General features: G+C 43.6%; 1 protein-coding gene across 4 annotated transcripts in view; it reads left to right on the top strand.

Moving 5' to 3' along the window:
* The window catches only part of slit1a (slit homolog 1a (Drosophila)), a 97355-nt gene that overhangs the window by 56271 nt on the left and 20050 nt on the right, over positions 1-21034 (top strand). For 2 of the 4 annotated variants that reach the window (XM_086044501.1, XM_086044503.1), the window contains exons 8-20: positions 67-230; positions 5225-5372; positions 10237-10308; positions 13046-13117; positions 13226-13297; positions 13514-13657; positions 15054-15217; positions 15767-15790; positions 18353-18497; positions 19291-19365; positions 19439-19582; positions 19812-19955; positions 20028-20194. In XM_086044501.1, the coding sequence (XP_085900627.1) occupies positions 67-230; positions 5225-5372; positions 10237-10308; positions 13046-13117; positions 13226-13297; positions 13514-13657; positions 15054-15217; positions 15767-15790; positions 18353-18497; positions 19291-19365; positions 19439-19582; positions 19812-19955; positions 20028-20194 (1535 nt within the window). The remainder of the gene's footprint in view (positions 1-66; positions 231-5224; positions 5373-10236; positions 10309-13045; positions 13118-13225; positions 13298-13513; positions 13658-15053; positions 15218-15766; positions 15791-18352; positions 18498-19290; positions 19366-19438; positions 19583-19811; positions 19956-20027; positions 20195-21034) is intronic. The other 2 variants (XM_086044502.1, XM_086044504.1) reach the window with 1 other exon arrangement.

Raw genomic sequence — 21034 nt, forward strand, 5'->3', positions numbered from 1 at the left:
GCAGAGAAGATCTTCAAATAGCTCAGTTTCTTCCTTCTTTTTTTTTTTTTTTTGCTTGTTTTACAGCCGTCTCCACTCCAACAATCTCAACTGTGACTGTCATCTGGCCTGGTTGGCCCAGTGGCTCCGACAACGGCCTACTATTGGTCTGTTCACCCAGTGCACGGCACCGCCCGAACTCAAGGGTCTCAATGTGGCAGAGGTTCAGAAACACGAATTCAGCTGCTCGGGTAAGAGCTCCACACGTGACAAATACCACAAACATTGTTGCATCGTTTTGTGTGTGAACACCAACTTTTGAACACGGCTAGACAATAGCGCTACAATACACTTTTGTGTTCTCCTAGTAGCTTCTGTGACCAATGACAGAAGAAGTTGTTACAGTGGAAACGTTAAGGTGGGACAAAATCCGTTTTGGGATTTCTTTCCCATTTATTTGGCCCTGAGTCAAAACATCACCGTCATAAATCCTTTATTAATTGTAGAGGCAATGTTTTAAGTAACTTTCCTACATTCTTAACTGCCACAATGTGAAGAATTAAGTAAGCCACTTAACGCAAATATCATTCAAACACTCTCAACTTAGATGGAAAAAGCGGAAACTAAAAAATGCCATAAGAAATAAAAATCACAACACAAGTGTTCTTTTAAATTTTGAATTGATTGCATCGTCCTCCAAGTGTAAAAAGACAATACACAAAACAGCGTTTTTCAGAACAAGTGGTAAATCAAATAGCAGCAGGACATCAACCAGAACGCCAGCTATCAGTTAGCGTTAGCATTTGTCCCCACATCAAGCTCTCAAATTACACTCATTCATGTCTCCTACTGGCGTGAAATACACTCTCATACCTTATGTTCAGCTGTTTACTGCCAATAATGCTTACTCGGCATCATCTTAAGAATTTGACCTTTTTTTTCTCCGGTGTTAAGCCTCGATTGTCAGCTACTGAAATCTTCCATCTTCATGTCAAAGAGGCTGGCTATCAGCTAATGGCCTACGCTAGCTACTCCTCAGCTAACATGGCACCTTATAAAATCAAAAAGTTGTTTTGAAAACAGCGAAGGCTGTTACAAAAAGACCACAGAAATACACAGATAGGCGTGAATAAAAGAGTTTTTCAATAAATATAAGACTTTGGTGGAATTCTAAATTTCACAACCATTCAGATTATCAGTTGTTTTATTCATTCAGTCTTCAGTGTTTTTTTCTTGCACCAAGATCATTGTGTAGTTGCTTTTCTAACACAGCAAAAGGGAACATGTGCATGAGGTTATCATATCAGGACAATGCAAAAAGCCGAATGAGAACCTCCGCTCCCCCACAAGGACATCTCGCTACAACACCAGCTGCGATGGTTGATTGATATATGTGTGTGTCTGTGTTTATGGGTGTGTATCCCCTCAACATCTTTCTCAGTCACTCTCCATGGCTTGTGATTTTTATGCAGCCATACAGCGTGACAGCACGGACCATTAACTATTCCTCGCCCGGGGAAAGTGACTCAAAGCGTGGGAGTGGAAGCCTCGGAGATATGAAAAGCGAGCAGGGACTGTCCGAGCGCAAGATAAGGGTACAGAAAGTTTAGGCTGCGCTTCATGGGAAGCTGCAGTTCCCATTCCCAACATGATTAGTTGCCCGCGAGTTTCAATAACTAACAATCACAATTCCCACCCCAAAAAAAAAAACAACAACAAAAAAAAAAAGCAGGATGAACGTACATGGATGCAGCATATCTTCGCTGTCCTGTGAAAAACACTTATCTCCAATTTTGGGAACTTTTTTAATTTTGACTTTGATGCGATGTCTGTAACGCGGAAACATGATTCGTGTAAAAATAAGAAAATGAAAACAAAATGGAGATAAGTGTTTTTCACGCGACAGCGACGATATACTGTAAAGTCATACAATTATTCAAACGCACGTGCATGAACAATTGACCACAAGTTGAACTCCCCGTGAAGGACTCATTAGGCGACTTGCTTGCTGGCATTCACACACACATACACACCCACGCCACATATTTTTTGTATTTTCATGCGCAGCATTGTGTGCGTTTAGTGTGTATGTGCTGTGACCAGGCCAGGCCACCTGCGGGGGATTTGGGGCAGGGTGGCGCTGAGTTGGGGAGAAAGGAGGTTGGAGAAGCGAAGCAAAAGACGGAATAATCGGGGAGAACGTGTTTTTGGTTTGGCTGCGCCATTCCGACATGTCGTCATTCCCTTTCAGCTGGAAAAGCCTTCAAGCATTGTGAATTTTCAGTGCATAATGAGTGACAATTTTACTGCTTCGCACTCATCATTGCAGTTGTCCTTTGAAGTGTTTTATACATTCAAATCTGTGTCTCATTTTCCGTTTTAAAAAAGGTTTTTGCCATCAAAGCAAACAATCAATCAATACAAAATCTGTTTCGGCGCCACCTGCACATTCTTTTTTTTTTTTTAAAGAAAGATGAAAAGTTGTAAAACGTGAACTGCCCAACTTCAGTTTTCTCAATATACTGTAAATTCATCACAGTTTTACGATCAGTGAAAAAAAAGTTGAAAATGATGTGGGATAATGATGGGCTATTGGACAAAAAGATAATGGCTTTTCCATAAGAAACAATAAGCAAATTGAGGATATATTGTCCGGTACAGAGTGCATAGAGAGTGTAATAAAACACATAAATTGATAAATAAATATGAGAAGTCAAAGTGAATTTCGTAGAAGACATATGGCGTGTGGCCAGTTATAATATTGTATTTTGGATGATGAGAGGAGTGAGTTTAAATGTGAAGGCAAGCCACGATGTAAATGGCGCATTTAACACCGGGGGGACAGAATTGGAATACGGTGGCCGTGAAAAGGCTAGAATGGGGAAAACAGACCTCGTGCGAGCACACAATTACATCAAAAAGCTTCGCTTCAAGTCTACCTGTCAGGGAGCTGTCATTGTTCACGCTGCTCCAGCTGCGCTATGCACTCTCCCTGATCCCAGGCCTGTCAAATGTAGCATGTCCCATCAGATGGGAGCTCTGCTGTGCCCTACACCTGATCCCAGATCTGTCAAACCTCTGACACGCCGAGATCACAGGGCCTCCGATCAGGCTTTTATTGCATCCGTATCAACGCAGTGTTTGCTGTTCTGTTTACCTCACTTTCTGGTCTGACACTGGCCAAAATATTAGGTACACAATTTAATGGGATGCATATGTGAAAATTGGACCCATTTTATACACGACACAGACTACTTCTCAAAATTGTACAGTTATTTGATTATACCATGTTTCCTCAATTGAAGCACCGGAAACTAGAGCAAGCTAACTGACATTTTGTAATTTTCCTAAAGAGCGACTCACTGATTTCAAATTTTACGGCTTCCACCCAGTGGCTGCCACTAAAAGTTACATGTGGTCTAAGTCCAAGCAGCTGTCAAATCTATCAATGTTTCATGAAAGATAACATTCACTTATACTAGCATGTTAAAGGCACTTACAATCAAGCTAACAAAAAAGTGCTCAGTGCAATATTTGTCAGTCAATATTTGTCAAATCCTCAACTAGTGGCTCCAACCGAACAGGCGCTCTGTCTCAATTAGTTGCCAAGTCACCTCACACCACCAGAAAAACGTAATATTGTTGAATCTTATCTATTTATCTGTAGCAGAGAGCTAGCTCTGTCAGTAACTTCCATCAGTCATCGCTTTCTGTGACTAACATTAGGGTTGCCAACTGTCCCGTATTAGCCGGGACGTCCCGTCTACTGGGCTAATTTGGTTTGTCCCATACGGGACCTTAAATGTCCCGTATATTGACTATCAACGCTTGCAAATACAGAAAACTGCAATCTACCGAACCTGTAATATAAGATGCTTTTAGTAAAGCTTTGGATGGCGATCGATTGTCAATAGCGACGAACACAGTCGGGTTGGCAGCTCAATGTCTATACTTGCTCGAACATACATTGCTGGTTCTTAAATAGTGATAGCACATTACAGCGCTCGTAACGGAGACTCTCGGTACTACACATGACAGATCCTAGATCAGATAAAGCGTCAATCTCGGAACGAGCGTCAATCACTCCACCTGTCATGTAAGGACTTCTCTCTGGCTGCGCAAAATGACAAGACTACTTAAGTCTGTCAAAAGCAGCCAGAAATATCCATGGAAAAATAAATTTGGTGAGTCACACTCCTCTTTTACATTTCAGATGACTTACCCCCGTTTTTTGATGAAAAGAGCCAAATTGTGGTTTCATATATGAGGTTTCATATGAGGTGACATAGTCGCTGTCCTGTGAAAAAGATTGTCCATTTTTTTCATTTTTTCTTATTTTTATGTGAATGTGGTTTCAGCATTAACGTGAAAATTAGCAAAAAAAATCCCCAAATTCATACATCATGCTCACACCACCGTGGCACCGTGCACCTGTCCCTTATTTAGGAGTGAGAAAGTTGGCAACCCTAACTAACATGTCCCCCACTAGCTGAGCGATAGATGGAGAGATGATGAAATATTAATCGTTTGAAACCCAGATTAGTAATGCTGTGTAAATGAGCCCATTTAAAAGTCTGTTTTATTCATTTTATCTGGGTTAGGCTTACATCCACGCAACTTATACGCTCTCACACACACGCTCACACGCAGCTGTAGCTGCGGTGGAGGCGCCCGCTCTTCAACGCTTCACTGGCAGCTATTTGAACAGGTACCTGGAGACAGCGTGATGGCTTGACGTGCTCTGTATGCAAATTGAAAAGTTGAAGTGTTAAATAAAAGAGAGACCGTGTTGGGGAGCGGGGGGGCTGTTGCTGAATGCGCACCTACTCCATCCACCAGGGAGCGCCGACTCAGGAGGAACATTTGATGAGAGATCAATGCGCATTATTGGAGGCCTTCAGTCATCTGCGCAATTGTATTATTCATGGCTTTCTTCTCGCTCTCAACACGCGGCGCCTTCCCTTTGACAGATAACCCAGTTTCTTGTTCATTGATTCTCAAGGATGTTCAACTTTAGCAGAACGTCACGTTCATTTCTCGTTCTCAATGTCAAACAAATCATGCCCGGAAAAGATCATCAGTGTTGATCTGCTATTTAGTTCACAAGGTGCACATTTGACAAATATGGCATCACATCACTGGAAAACTACTTCATAAAACCAAATTGCTTCTCTCTTGTAGGCTTTCCCTTCCTCCGGCTTTATCCTTTATACCGTATTAACCATTAACCACCCTTTGCTTCCAGGTTACCAGGATTCCTCCAGTCCACAACCTTGCAACACAGGTGGAGGTTCCTGTCCCGCCATGTGTACCTGCAGTAACAACATTGTGGACTGTAGAGGGAAAGGTCTGACTGACATCCCAGCCAACCTGCCGGACAGCATGGCCGAAATGTAAGCACCGCCAAACTAAGCAATTAATTGAGATCTTCTTTGAAGCTACTAAACGCTCTTGGTCTAATAATAGAGTCCTAAAAATAAACTCTACTTTCTACTTTCTGCTACCCTATCTCCGAAAAGACGGTGTTTCATTATAGTTGGATTGATAGCTATGGATATACACTTTCTTTACTTTACTTTCAGCACTTTATCCATAACCAGAACCAGTTCAATGAGTGTCTAAATGTTGAACTGTTTTATGTTTCTTTTCTCTCCTGGGCTTTTGTGATAGTTATTCCCAATGCTACTCCAGAAGGTTACCAAAGATGTCAAAAAGGGAACATTTGATTTTTCTAATGCTTAGAATATGTAATATAGGACTTTTTGCAAAACATGTTTTCTTTCCTAGCTGCTTAGTACAATTTGGATAATTTATCAACAATAAATAAAGCAGAAAATCAGAATCATCACCAGGAAGTGATTAATGAAGTCTGTCACTCATAATCAGGCTCATACCTGAGAGCACGTTTAACTTGAACTTTAACTTGTGCTGTTAACAGCTGTTAACTTTTTACTCTTCCATGACAGTCAACAGTGTTTTTGTAAACAAAGATTTTATGAGGTTTAATGATCACGTCACCATACTGGTGAATGGGCATCAAGGTGGACAATAGTCTGACACAAAAATGCTATATTTTGCATTGCAACATAAACAGTGTATCTCTTCTCATAATATTCATTAACACTAATACACCGTCATCCAACAGTATGACACACAGCAATCAATTCATCCACATCCGGAGTTGTGCTCAGATCCTAACGTCCAGTAACCAACCTTGCTGAAAAGTCTTTTATTTAAACCAGTTACGACATTCACAGCAGTAACATTTGGGTTTTTTTGTGCAAAACGGAACCAAACCAAAAACACCATAGGTCCATTTTTGAAAGGTCATGGTTACCATCACTGCCTACAGTCTGTACCACAGTCTCAGTCAAAGCTTGTGGTGTAAACGGTCCAGTGAGAAAAACAAGAATGTGACGTAAATAAATATGGAATTCGCCATTATCTTGACTGAATTAATCATGTGCATCCCAGAAAAGTGAATGTTGTTTATATTATTCCCTGGGAGTTTCGCTCTTGACTTGAGCAAAGTGATGGATTCCAGCGTAAAAGAAAGCCACAGCTCTATGTGCACTGAAGCATAGCGCTGCAGGGCATTTCTTGCAATGTGCACAATACAGACATGCATGCGCTTCCACATACATGCCCGCGCATGCACTTGCAATCTTGAAATGATTTAAAACGTGCATCTATTATGTACGCATGTTGTTTCCCCCCCAACCCCCCCTTTCTCGCCATGCACCACCTGCTAGAACGATATGCGTCCATTTACACTTGGGCAAGACGTCTCGCAGCGCAGGCAGAGACTGTGCGCCATTATCAACTCAGATGGCTGCGAAGCGCACGCAAACAACTTTGCTAGTTTATCGGTCCGTCGACATCTGTCTGAACATTAACTATTTACAGCCCGCATGCTATCAGGCCGCTGTAATTTTCCCGGGAAAGCGGGATTTAACTTTTCAAGGTAGTGATTTTGCCCTTTATCGTGGGGGTTTAATGCCCCTTTGTGAAACCCTGATGAAACCCAGTGATTTATGAACAGAGGAGACTCCGACATCCGCGATGCAAAGGCGAAGGCGACGCAGCAAGTTTCTAGGTCTCCTCGTCCCTCTGGGGTCTGTTTATAAATACCCAGCAAGCATGGAAGCCCCCAACAACCCTGACCCATTTCTAGTTTGCTGGTGTGCTGGATTTCCTAATTTGGATGCGCAGTTCACACTCGCACGGCCACCCACAATGTCTTCTTCTGGCATAACTTTTCATAGTTTGACTTCTCCATTTTGTTTGGGCTTTGTGTGGGCCTTATTATTCATCTTTTTTAAACGTATTCATTAAGATTTTATTTTCAATTCAGAATCAGCTCTTCTGCATTTATTGGCATTTCTAGTTTTGGCATTTCTAGTTTTTTTTTGTTGTGGTTTTGTATGACAGAGATTAGAAATTGTTGAACTCCCAGTAATCACTGAATGGTGTGTTATGGTGAATTACTAGAATGCTATGCATTCTGATGGCTTTAGTTATCGGCTTGAAATATGGTCAAAAAGTCTTGAATTTGATTGAAGCGGCCTTAAAAAGAGCTCCTAAAACATCTTAAATTTGACATTCGCGAGCCCGTAGATTCCCTGTAATGGAGAACATAGACATCGGAATGCTAGGTTTCCCCATGCACAGTAGAGCTGTCCGCATCGCAGATCAAGACATTTTAAAAGGTCCCCCTGCCCTTCACATCTAATTGGCACTAAATCACGGCCCCGCCAATAAACACTGATTAATTTTTTATAAGACCATGGTGAAAAACGTTCCTATATCATCCGCATTCCATCATTCCCAACAAAGCCTTTCCTCTCGGGCTCCACTCCTCCTCTCCTTCTTGACTGTACTTTCCACTTTGCCAAATCACCATAGAACCAGACGGCTCAACGATGAAGAATGAGAGCAAATAAGGGGAAGGGTCAGCTGTGATTGGGGGCTCAGTAATTTGGTGCGGCAGGTTTGATCTCTGCTTGAAGTTCATTACAAAATCAGTTTCAATTACAGGAGGGCATACTGTTGTGTATCAAGGCTAGCCCGATGCCTTGTTAATGAGGCACTCATATACACACACACATTCATTATGTGGAAGGAAAAAAAATCACAGAACCTATGCCCTGCTCTCCCCTAATGAATGCCGGTGTTTATAGCTGCGGGGATGTGAGCCGGTTTCTTGCGAGAGCAGGTCTACTCAGCCCAAACACTGACCACAACAGATTATTATGCGCCACGGCCGGCCGTGACTGAACTCCCCCTTGCCTTTCCCCTGCCGTGACTTTCGAACTCATAAAGAAAATGCTGTATCCCCCTAATGAAAGCCATGCTCGGACTTTAATGACAAGGATCAAAACCATTGATTGTGTTGACACTGGCCCGCAGACAGACACGCATACAAGCATTCAGACTGACGGATTGGATGGGAAGCATTGATTGAAGGCAGCCCTGAGGGATTGTTTAGTTTTCTCTATCAGTCGCTGCAACTCTTCTGTTGATTGGGGGTTTAGTCACGTATTGCACGTATTGATTCATAAGGATTGACCAAAAAAAAAACTCGAGGCACACTTGGTGACTGTGTCAGAGCAGCGAGACGAGTTTGTTGCTAAGAAAAAGCACAAAAGCCACATTGGCCCAGCGCTCGGCCGCTTTGTGAGGGCGAAGGAACCGCAGCGCCGTCACTTTGTGGCAAAATCACAGACACATCGGGACAAGCAGACTAAAACAGAGCGCGGGAGCGCGGCCACCGCAGGAATCTGTGGTCTGGAATCACTGCCATCCCAAGAATGTCAATTGCGCCGCTAGATCGCCCCATATGTGGAGGGTGGATGCCTTGCTCTGAGGGGGGCAGACTCCAAATTGAACATTTTCTGAAGTTGAGCAGCAGCGGTTTATGTTTCGCAAAAACACTCGGCCCATAAACATAGCAACGCAGGCCCTCAAAGGCATGTAATAAATCATAAATGTCTGTAATTGAATGATTAAATCATGTGGAAATGTTCATGCTCTGAGAGCAAGCCCCTCATTTTAAGAGGTTGCGGTTACAACTATCATCAATAATTTGCAGGTTCTAAATGATCCCCATTTCCTTGTGGTGACAAATAGCTTTTAACGATCTTCGCTAGGCTAGCCCGGCGCTTAGCGTCCATAGCGCCGGCCTCGCATTTGCTGTTGTGCAGCGGGCCGCCCGTTGGCTGGACGACCAGACAGAACCCCAGCTGGCTCCGGCCGGGCCCCGCTAAGCCTTGTTAAGGAGACTTTTAAAAGCTGTCAACTGACCTGCAGATAAACAGCCCTCTGCCAGCCTCACCGGGGGGAATTGCTCTGGGACCAACTTAAGTAGCGGCTTGGACATGCACGCCCCACGCTAATGGCCTCTGGTGCTGTCTGCTCCCCTGCGAGCAGCTGACACTGATTAGGCCTCGAAATGACCGAGCAAACGTTTTCATTGTCTGCGTGGCGAAATCTTGACCGACTTTCCTGAAAATGACTCATGTTTCACCTCCCTGGGATCGTTATTGTTTTCAGGGTTTTCATACGAGTTCATAAGTGCTGGAAACTCTTTCATCAAGGAGAAATATGACTGTAATTTGAAGGCCCTCGCAGATCCTGTTCCACGGTACACTCGTTTGCGCAATGTTCATTGGGTTTCAGGATGTTATGACTCCAACATGTCTGCACCTATTACAGCTGGAGAATAGATCTCCCCCCAATACGAGCAAAAGCGGGGGACTCAAGTCGCAAGACTTGACTCGACTCAGACTTAAGTCACCGTTTTTAGGACTTCTAGGACGCAGCTTTCTGATAAATATTACGTTTGTGGAATACGAGTTAATCCACCCCATTTTAGCCATCTCAGGGGGCGGCCATTTTGTCACTTAGAGATGGCTGAAAATGGATGGATTAACTTTTATTCCACAAATGCAATACTTGTCAGAATGTCTAGTTTCAACTAGTGGGCTTGCATAGAACATATTCTTGAAAAAAAATGTTTAGGTTGACTTCCCTTTAATACATGCTTTCCCAAACTAACGACTCGACTCCACTTGCTTGAACTTAGTGTTGATTTAACTCGCTTGCTTTTTTTTCCCTCAGTAACTACGGACTTGCTTAAATGTTGAATGTTAAGGCTTGTGACTCACATGTATGACTCACTCCCACCCCTCATAGTTCAGAGGTGAACAAGTAGAAGACGATTTTTGGTTAACCGCTTGTATTTTCGTTCCTCTCTAGACGTCTGGAGCAGAACGGGATTAAGGCAGTTCCTCCAGGAGCCTTCTCTCCCTACAAGAAGCTGCGCAGGATGTAAGTACACCAACACGGACACGCTTACACTCACTCAGGACTGACATCAAGAGGCAGCAGGCAGGCTGTCTTCTCTGTCCATTGCCAACGGAACACGAATCGTTTATTTTGTCTGCGCCCAGAGAACATATTCTCAGAGTTAGGGCGGCGTGCAGCGAGCGCTCAGATGCAACACAGTCATAATAACAGCTCTCATCTTTCCATTGCTGTTCGCTGGTATTTCCCCTGGCGAGTGCCCCTCCGGCCCCGTGTGGGGAGTGTTGCGCCTGCGTGGGCAAAACATAAACTGTGGCCGGTCGACACGATGAAGGGCACAGAGAGTGTGCTGGAATAAAATGGCTGAGGCTTGGCCGTCGGGCGGGAGTGAGAACAGTGACAGGCCGGTAGTTGAGCTGTCCCGTCAGTCGGCCGCAATCCGTAACGCCAGCGGGCCTGGCCGACATAGATGCAAGTCAAGCGGAGAAGAGCCGAAGGTCAGGGAGTTTCTATGCCCAACTTGAAGGCTGCTTCTCTGTGTAAACATCCAACCGTTTCTTTTCTAAGGCCGGCAGCCACTGGAGCAGGAGAGAAACTTCACGTCTGTCTTTGTTTTGGTGCAAAAACGAATAATTTTGTTCAGAAAACTCCTCCAGACTGTACTGGATATGGCAGGACTTTAAAACTGAAAACCACTACCACAAAACGAAATATTTCTTCATGTACTGTATCCATCTTATTTATGTCTTTCCTAATGAAGTGTCTGACTAGTGGAGTGAAAGCATTCTTCACCCTATATTTAATACTGCCCATCCAATGTTCACATGGACATTTTTTTTTGTGTATAGCAGTTGCCTACACTTATTTTTCAGAGAAAATAGAAAAGCAGAGTAACCTTTACATGATACACTCTGCAAAAAGACGTTGAGGGTCTTCCATGTGGTCCTCTGAAACAGACACAACCCGCTGCCGATTCTGCATTTAGCATCAACTACGCTTTGCGGTATGTCGACGTTGACCCTCCGCGCCTGCGTTGATTCAGCTGGCCGCATGCCCTCGATGGACTACCTCGATACACTCAGAGTTTAGACAGCACCTATACATCATATGTTGCAACCTTTATGGGATATCATCTGCAGATGTCTTTGTTATGGCTCTCCTAGGATGTGGATAAAATACTGGATGGATTTGTGATTTATACAAGTTAAATATAGTCTTCGAGCATATATACAGTACATACTGTAGGTGTTTCTATGCTGGTGTATTTATGCGTTATGCCTCTTCTTGACCCTGTGTATCTTCCTATCCTAGGAAATGACACACACACACACACACACACAGAGTGGTGTCTGAGTTTACAGACACACACTAGAGCAGATGTTGGCTCCTCTGCTGTATTGAAATTTGCAAGACGAATGGGGACTTAATTCACTCCGACCCCCAAATGTGAACTTATTCCCCTTCTTTACCACATCATGATTTTGCTCCAACAGTGTACCGAGTGGACTGAAATTCCAGTCCACAGGCCATCCAGCCTCTCTCTCTCTCTCCCTCTCTCTCTGTCTCACTGTATGTTGTATTCACAGACACACATAGGATTAGTGGTTATTTGGTTAATCTGTGGGAATGACGCTGTGGATCCCATTAACAACTGTAATGTTCACAAGCCGTCTACTGTATGTCATTATTATACAGCATGTTTAATAACTCAGCAGTCTGATGGGCCACAAACAGCGTTGAACAGTAATACTGCTCATGAATTGTAATGTGTTGGATTACATCTGCAATTACTTCTAAATTGAAGTTAGTTTTCCCCAAATACCAAGCTTGACATATAACTCGGATCAATATATTTGTGTGTTTGGGAGTTTATTTCTGTCCAACACCTTTCTTTCCTTCTTTAGATAAACTCAAAACAAGCCTAAATGATGAACGTTTACCTGGCTTTTCATAATCACAAACAGCGTGGCACCAATCACAACATGATCGAGGTCCATTTCATCCATCATGCATCAACGGTGCCTGAAAAGCCCGCTGCTGACAATACAGTCAGATCATGAAGGAAAAGAGAAAGTGAATTCAGAGATTTATTTCTAAATACATTTTGCATGTTTGGTGATAACAAGCTGAAAATGTGCAAAGACTTAGTAAACATCATACTCAATTGTGGAGCATTAAACTGTTTAGTAGCATTTTACTTTTGCAGATATTTTTGTGCCTGGCTAAAACGGTGCCAAGTGGCACACTTTGGCTCAGGCATGATTCTCCCCACTATATAAGAACTTTAGTGCCTTAGTTCGTATCATTGGTTATCCGGCACAATTGCAAGTTACCTACTAGTTATAATTACTAACCCAAGCCTGTTAGCTCACAAGTTAGCTGGCGGCTGCTTTTCCACACCACACATATACATGTATTTATTGTAACTTATTGTACTGACTTTGTATAATATTACAAACATTTGATTAATAATGCGTTCTATTACTGCATTAAAACAAAATACTGTAATTCTGTTGCTTTGGTAATACTTAACTCACAACACAGGCCAAAACTCATACAAGTAAATGTGGAAAGAAAATGCTGATATTTTTTTTGTTTTGTTTTTTCAAATACGGGCTGAAGCTCTGGCATCACATTTATGACCTCCTTTTTTGCTGCGCCAGGTGTTACTTGACTAGTGTCACGCCGAGATTAGTGTGCGGTGAAACCACACCGACCATCCAAGTGTCTCCCTTGACTGTCTGCTGTTCTTTACCAACAGAGACCTGAGCAACAACCAGATCTCGGAGATAGCTCCAGACGCCTTCCAGGGCCTGCGCTCCCTCAACTCGCTGTAAGTGTTCCTTCCAGAGGCCGTGTTTGTGCATGTGCGTCGGCATAAATTTTCATCTGGCTTGTCATTTTTCCGTGTTTAAATCATGCCTGCCTTGTGATCTCCCAGCGTGTTGTATGGAAATAAGATCACCGACCTGCCCAAGGGTGTCTTTGATGGCCTCTATGCCCTGCAACTGCTGTAAGAACACACACACTCACACACACACACACACATGCTAGGCAGACAGAATGGTTTTACTCCCACTCAGGGAAGAAGTCTTAACCTTTGAGTAAACTTTGTACCTGTGCGTTGTTCTCCAGCTGGAATGCATAATGAATGAATAAATAAATAAAGTCTGACAAGCCCGATTCCCTCCCAAACTCTCTTCAAGTCTTTCCCATCGTTGTCTCGCAGTTTACTGAACGCCAACAAGATTCACTGCGTCCGTGCCAACACCTTCCAGGACCTGCAGAACCTCTCGCTGCTGTCGCTGTACGACAACAAGATCCAAGTTCTGGCCAAGGGCACCTTCGCTTCTCTGCGAGCTATCCAGACGCTGTGAGTGAAACACATGTTGATACACTCACCGAGACGCCATAAAACCCTGAGCCCACGTCAAAGTTTTGACTCTGAAGGCTTTGGAATAACACAAAATGGAATGCTGTGTTAGAAAACAGGGTAAATCTATCATCCTCAAAACTACACACAGACTTCTGCAGAAAAATGAAAACCAATCAGTTTCCACCTGCACTGTGGAATTTTCTTCCTTTTTGATTTTGTCCCAAAAATACAAAGGAAATTTCTCAAAAGAGCATCTGCCGGCTCGTGCTGAAAAATGCTGCTCATTGGAAACAGTGTGTTGAAATATCTTTGACATGACACCTTTTCCCAGGGATGGATTCAGACGCAGTGTGTCAAACTCAAGGCCGTGAGCCAGATTCGACTCTCCACGTCATTTTATGTCACTGGTATCAAACCCGAGGCCCGGGGGCCGGATCTGGCTCTCGACATCATTTTATGTGGCCCGCGAAGGCAAATCATGTAGGCTGACTTGACATGTTTCTTTCAAACTGTATTCATTTTTAAACTACATGTGAGATATTACAAGCATTTGTTACCAATCCCTCCTTTAAAATAAATTGAATATACTTGAACAAATTATTTACCGGCTTGTGATTTCAAAACTAGTTATCCATCGATCTGTTGTGTATGTGTGTGAATATAAAGCAATGATAAGTTTATGAGTTCGCAGGCGAAACAGCCCTCAAATGAGTTTGACACCCCCCGTTTTATGTGGCCTGCAAAAGCTTATTGTAGCTGTTCAAAATGAGCTAAAATGATGAGATACAAACGCAGGGGCAATTATGATGGGGCAATCGTTCTGGTTCCCACAAAGAACACAAGAAGTGGAACGGCCCCATGCTTTAGCTGCATGCCTAGGCCATAAACAAATAAAGTACGGCTTTTGCACGGCACAAACGCAAACGACTCTTCAAATAGAGCCAAAGCATTAACAAATGCTATTTGTGTATATATGTATATAGCATACTAATTCGCACTATTCGAACCGTTGCTGTTTCAGTTCACTGCAGCCTTCATTTCATAAAGAGGAGACAAACGATTGATGTTGCACTTTCCCAAAAAGAAAAGATTCAACATGTTGAAAGCCTCCTGTACCAAACTTAAGCATAAGTACTTAAGCGTATGTACTCGGCCGTGATTTTTGGTGCATTGTAGCGTTTATACATTTATGTGGTTTCACCATTGTAAGCAGCCCCCTGAGGGCAACCATAAGAACGCTTTGGCTCGGGATGAAAATAAGTTCAACACCCCCTGCTGTAAAACAAGCCTCTCGTCACCACATCATTCGGCTGCGGCATAAGTGTGCCCCAGTAAAGACAGCGCAAAGTACTTTCTAACAAGAACTCGAACTGCGTTTGCCTTCTCCCTGCAGTCACCTGGCCCAGAATCCATTCATTTGCGACTGTAACTTGAAGTGGCTGGCCGACTACCTGCGCTCCAACCCCATCGAGACCAGCGGCGCCCGCTGCGCCAGCCCCCGGCGACTGGCCAACAAACGCATCGGGCAGATCAAGAGCAAGAAATTCCGCTGCTCCGGTAGGCTGCGGTCTCCAAGTGCTTCTCACATTTTTGGCTCTACATCTTACTTTTCTCTTATCTGCTGCCTTGTTTCCTCAATCACTCTTAGAAAAGGACATTTTACAGTAATATGCCCTATTTACATTACATGTTGACAGAAGTACTGAATTAATCGATCATTCAGGGGTCGGATTGGATGCCTTAGCTCCTCCTTCATTTTACCTTACATTATATAAATTCTGGGCGATCACTCTTGGGAAGGGGGTACATATGGACAAAAATGTCATTTCCTCACGATGTCTTTGCCACTTTCTGTCCATGCCCATTCATCTGCCAACATGCTGCTGTGCCTGTTCTTTTACCTTACTATGCCTTCAGTTTGTATTTTCTTGTTCTTGCTTGCTCTACCCTTGTCATCTCCACAGAGATCTCATATTCCGTTGTCATATACATCGTGTCATATATAAGCTCTGTATTATATATGACTGTGTCGAAGCATAGCGGGGCCCCAGCTATGCTTTCCAAGCGCCCACTGACATCATTCCCTTTGTCTTTTCCCCATCACAGCCAAGGAGCAGTACTTCATCCCGGGTGAGTTCATGTCTACCATTGTCTTCCTCCTTGCTTTGACTGTTCATCCTCAACCTTTTTTTTCTTTTTTTTTTCAAACAATCCCACAGATGATTCTAGTGCTTATTAACTGGTGGCACATTTATTTGATGATTGACAAGTTTCAATTAGTTTTTTTACATGCATTTCGAAAGTTGGCTCTGAAAAAAAAAATCACTTTGCGCTTTTTAATGTCTTGTAATGTTAACAATATGATCTAACTTACATGTGTTTTTAAACATAACTTAAAAAAAAATCGATTGAAGTGGGTTGATTTCATGACCATGGGAAATTAGTGGTCGGTGGGTGAGACCCCCTGGGTTATAGGATACTTACTATGTTTTCATTTAATAGCTTTGCCATGTTAGTGCAATTTATTTGTAATATAAAGCAAAATACGACTTTTTGCATTGTGAAACGATGGCCTTTAAAACACCAACAGATGCAAGTGAATCGTCTTTTTGGTTTAGGAAGAAAACAGGAGGTGGTATCAATGCAATTAGCTAACTGGGCCTGCTAGGGTCAGTACCTTTGAGCATATGATAAACGTGTGAGTGTTTTTCTATGCAGTCAGAAGGGAAAGAGACTCTTTGCTTTGGCATGAGCGCACTTTAAAGTCTCTCAGTGAGGGAGGGAACATGCGTCCTCCCTATCGGTAAATGCTAAAGATAATATAGCCCATCAGGGGACCGCGATTGCTATCAGTGGATGTTTCCGGACGTCTTAGCAAGGGAACTTCCAAGCAAATAACTCAGAGGATCAGCAATACTGTGATTCACCCTCTTGACATGCGCGCATGTGTGTGTGTAAATTAATATGTGTTTGTGTGTTCTAAGTTGCGATAGCGCTGGCTCACAGACTAATAAGATGCATGAGGTAGAAGAAAGCTAAATTTTGATAGTTGGAGTTAATCGGATTTTTGGCATCCATTAGATAACAGAAACAGATGTGCAGCAAGTCTACTGCATAAAATACACACACTTCTTTAGGTGTAAACCCATTATGTCCCCTTGTGTTAATTCTTCATTTTTCCTGGACATTTGGGACATTTCCATGCTTCCATCTCTGTTTGAATAGTTTGGGAAAGAACCTTTTCTGTTCCAGCATGTCTGGAAAAAGGTCCATAAAGACATGCTCCGATGAGTTTGAAGTGTACAAACTTCAAAGACCTATAGATGGTGGAGCAGGCCATTTTACAAATCTCAACCAAATAAATGACCAATAATTCCCACACACACACACATTCCAAAAGGGAACAATATTGTGTCCCAGTACTTTTGTTCACACAGTATCACGCCGCAGTGAGTTAAAGAGCTCTTCAATGATGAGTCATTTTGTGTCATTTTCAAGAGGAAAAATCCCATATGATGTGTTTGGTCCTCTTGGGGTTCTATGCAATAAAAGTGCGGCCACCATGTATTTATCGATACTAATGAAGGATGACTCACAAATCTCCCTCGGGGACTCCTTGGCGTCGTCACGATCAAAGCTCAGAGCCCGCTTGGCCTTTCATTACTTCCTCTCGGGCAGGAAATGCTTTTTCCTGTTGTCTGGCTGAGGGAAAGGTCCTTAATGAGCTGTTTTACTGTGTCGAAAGGAAGTTGTTTCTGCGAATGCGATCCGCTCTTCAATCTCTAATAAAGTCAACAATGAGGCTTTGCGGTTACGCAATGGCTTCAGATGACGTCCCGTTATTTGGACACATTCTTGCTGCTCGACTTGAAGTTCCCCCTTTGCTTCTCGGTTGAGGTTTTCCTGCTGGTGAGTGTGGTCTGGGTGGCCCGCGGTGTCCCGGTGACGTAATGCGCAAACTTCACAGAGGTGCACCGCTGTGAAGCATGCAAGAGGGGAAGGGGACATAAAATGTTATTCTAACAGAAAACACTGGGCTGTTCCCTCTAAATGGAACATATGCACACACACACACACGCATACTGACAGACACACACTCTGTTCTAAGTGGCTCCCGGAGCTGTTCCATTATTGAGCAGTCACGATGTATCTGGCAGCGCACTTTTTGGCACGTAACGTCTATTCATAGACAGAGAGGAAGTGCAGAGAAACGTCTCGCAATCCCCCTGCCAACTTGCTTCCTCCATGCATATCTTCTATCAGGACCCGAGGTGGCAAAAGTACTCGCACTTCCTACCTCTGATCAGGACCAAAGTCTCACCACACCTTTCATCTTTCATTCCCGTCTCATCCGTCCGTCTCCACCTGACTGGCCAAGTCCTCCTGGGTCCTCTGCTTCACTGAAGCCGACTGTCCGAATCCTCTTTGCCGTCCTTATCTCTGTCTCCCTGGGCACATCTCCTTTTCGGCCCACTGCTCACCTGTCTAAAATAAGCCCCCCATTCATCTGAATGGCAGAGAAAATTCAAGTGCAGGCACTTAAGGTCACCAGCAAGTTAGAGACAAACTGCGGAAGCGGTGGGGATGCGTGACTCGCGGTGTTGTGGGAAAATTCATGTGCGGGCGTATCGTGAAAAGGGCTGATTTCAACCTTTCCCTGCGTGACGGCTTGTGTTTCCTTCCTCGCGTCAGGTGCCGAGGACGCCCGGCTGAATAACGCCTGCAACAGCGATCCGGTGTGTCCCCCCAAGTGCCGCTGCGAGTCCAACGTGGTGGACTGCTCCAACCTGAAGCTCACCAAGATCCCTGAGCACATCCCGTCATCCACCACTGAACTGTAAGCAATGTGTTTTAGCACGCGTAGAAGGGATGGAAGCAGCGGTGTTTTTATGTGGGCAGAAACGGCAGGGGATGAACACCTGACCGTGTTTTTTGGACTACTGTATAAGACGCACTTAAAATTGTTTAATTTTCCAAAAAAATCAACTGCGCCTTATAATCGGGTGCGCCTTATGTGTAGGTGTCAAATTGAAGTTGAATAAAAGATGACTTATTTGTTTTACTGTTTTTGTTTCCCTTAATGTGCAATAATGCACCTTATAACCCGGTGTGCCTTATAGTCCAAAAAACACGGTAGATGGCTGCATGGCAGGGAAACTACAGTATTCTCAAAGTCTGCATAAGATTATGACACGGTCGAAACTCCATGGTGGGTTGGTCTAGAAACAAATACTGAGAAGGTATTAAAATAATTAGTGAAAAAAGTATTACAGTATACCCCACATTCTAAATAAAAAGTTATGATAAATGGTCACAACAGAAATGTAACTATGCAGCAACATAGATCAACACAAATTCTCGCTGCTTCATCCATTGCCAGGGAAAATTTGTGTTATTTCCCCCTCGGCTAATTAAAACATCGGAATGTGCCAGCCACACCCTCTAGATGAGTTCAAATTGTAAACTAGGGAAACACTGTGTTGTGAGGAATAGGAAGTTGGACAAAGACTCAAAATAAAAACATTATTGTTTTATTTTGTATTAAAATTGCACTTCAGTATTACAAAAGCAAAAATATATGGCTATAAGTGTAAAAACATTTAACATGAAATTTCAATCCTTGCGTCCAGGCGCCTCAACAACAATGACATCACCACTCTGGAGGCCACCGGCGTGTTCAAGAGCCTTACCCAGCTCAAGAAAATGTAAGACTATAATTTGACGTTGTGCCTTTATTGTAGCGTCAACTTTTCCTAATCCTCTGTTTGCTCTCTACAGCAACCTCAGCAATAACAAAATCACAGAGATTGAGGACGGCGCATTTGAGGGTGCTTCGTCCATCAATGAGCTTCACCTCACAGCCAATCAGATCGACACGGTCCGCAGTGAGATGTTCCGTGGCCTGGAGGGGCTGCGCATGCTGTAAGTCACGTTTGACTTCAAACACATTACAACTTATTAAAACACGGACACTTTTTTTCACTCACTCACTTGCTCAGACAGTTCTCCAAGCGTGCTAGCTTCAAGCTGTTTATTTGTTAACCCTTCTGCAATATTACAAGGGCACAAACAATAAACCGTGATATAGCGGGGGAACACTGCATTTTAATTCCAAGATATTTCTTCTAATGGTCTGTCTGTTCCACCGCAGGATGCTGAGGAACAACAAGATCAGCTGTATCCACAACGACAGCTTCACCGGCCTCCACAACGTCCGTCTGCTGTCTCTCTACGACAACCAGTTGACCACCATCACCCCCGGTGCCTTCGATACCCTGCAGACTCTCTCCACCCTGTGAGACCTCACTAGCGCCTTCATACGACGCCACTTTCCAACCTCCTTACACGTCCGCTATCCCTCTGGCAGAAACCTTCTGGCCAACTCCTTCAACTGCGACTGCCGGCTGTCCTGGCTGGGAGACTGGCTGAGGAGCAGGAAGATCGTGACGGGGAACCCTCGCTGCCAGCGTCCGGCCTTCCTCAAGGAGATCCCCCTGCAGGATGTAGCACTGCCTGATTTCCGCTGCGAGGAAGGTACTACGTCCGATGATCGGAGGGGTTTTGTCAGTTGCTACACTGACTTTAGCTAAGACCCAGGAAGAGTTGCAAAGCGCAGCAAGCTTCGGAACTAACACTGGTTGCACTCCGTGGAGGATAATTTAGAAGGAGGCCATATTTTTTTCCTGTCAGGCGCAACACTCTTTTTCGGGAAGTTAAAAACAAAGCATCTTGCTTGAGTTGGAGTTGATATTGTTGATATTGTTATAAACTCATATACTTTTGCCCACCAACATCAATACAGCACCTCCCCAAAATAATGTTCAATTGTTGAGTTAACTGACAGCACACACAAGCTAATTTCTTTTCCTGTCATTAAATACAACAGTATGGACACATCACCACCATCATACATTGCCAAGGCTGCGCTCTCACATCAAAGCCCCAACATACATCTTCCTATCATCTATTTCAGAGGAGTAATAGCCATCGGTGATGTAAACAAAAAAAAACAAAAAAAGAATGAGGTAATGAGGCTGTGTAATGGTCGAAAATGAATCTGCACACAGACTTACCATCGTGGTTGACGGGCTTCTTTCCGCAACAAAGCGTTACAGATTTCCATTTTTCACAAAGCGTGCCTATTCCAATGTATCTAATCGAACTATCTTGACTCTTTGTCCAAAACCATACAGTCAGTTGTCCACCTTCCTCAAACTTTCTCAAAACGATAGTTTCCCAGCAGCCTTTCAACTCCATACATTCTGAGTGCGATCCGCGCAAACTGCCGGTGATCATTTGCAATAATGAGCGCTATTGTCCAGCTCTTTGTTTACGGAATAGATTGCAGCTCAGCACTTCCTAAGCTGCTTGTCG

This window comes from Filicampus tigris, chromosome 11, assembly GCF_054856515.1.
Source record: "Filicampus tigris isolate MCC_2025a chromosome 11, RoL_Ftig_1.0, whole genome shotgun sequence".
Lineage (NCBI taxonomy): Eukaryota > Metazoa > Chordata > Actinopteri > Syngnathiformes > Syngnathidae > Filicampus > Filicampus tigris.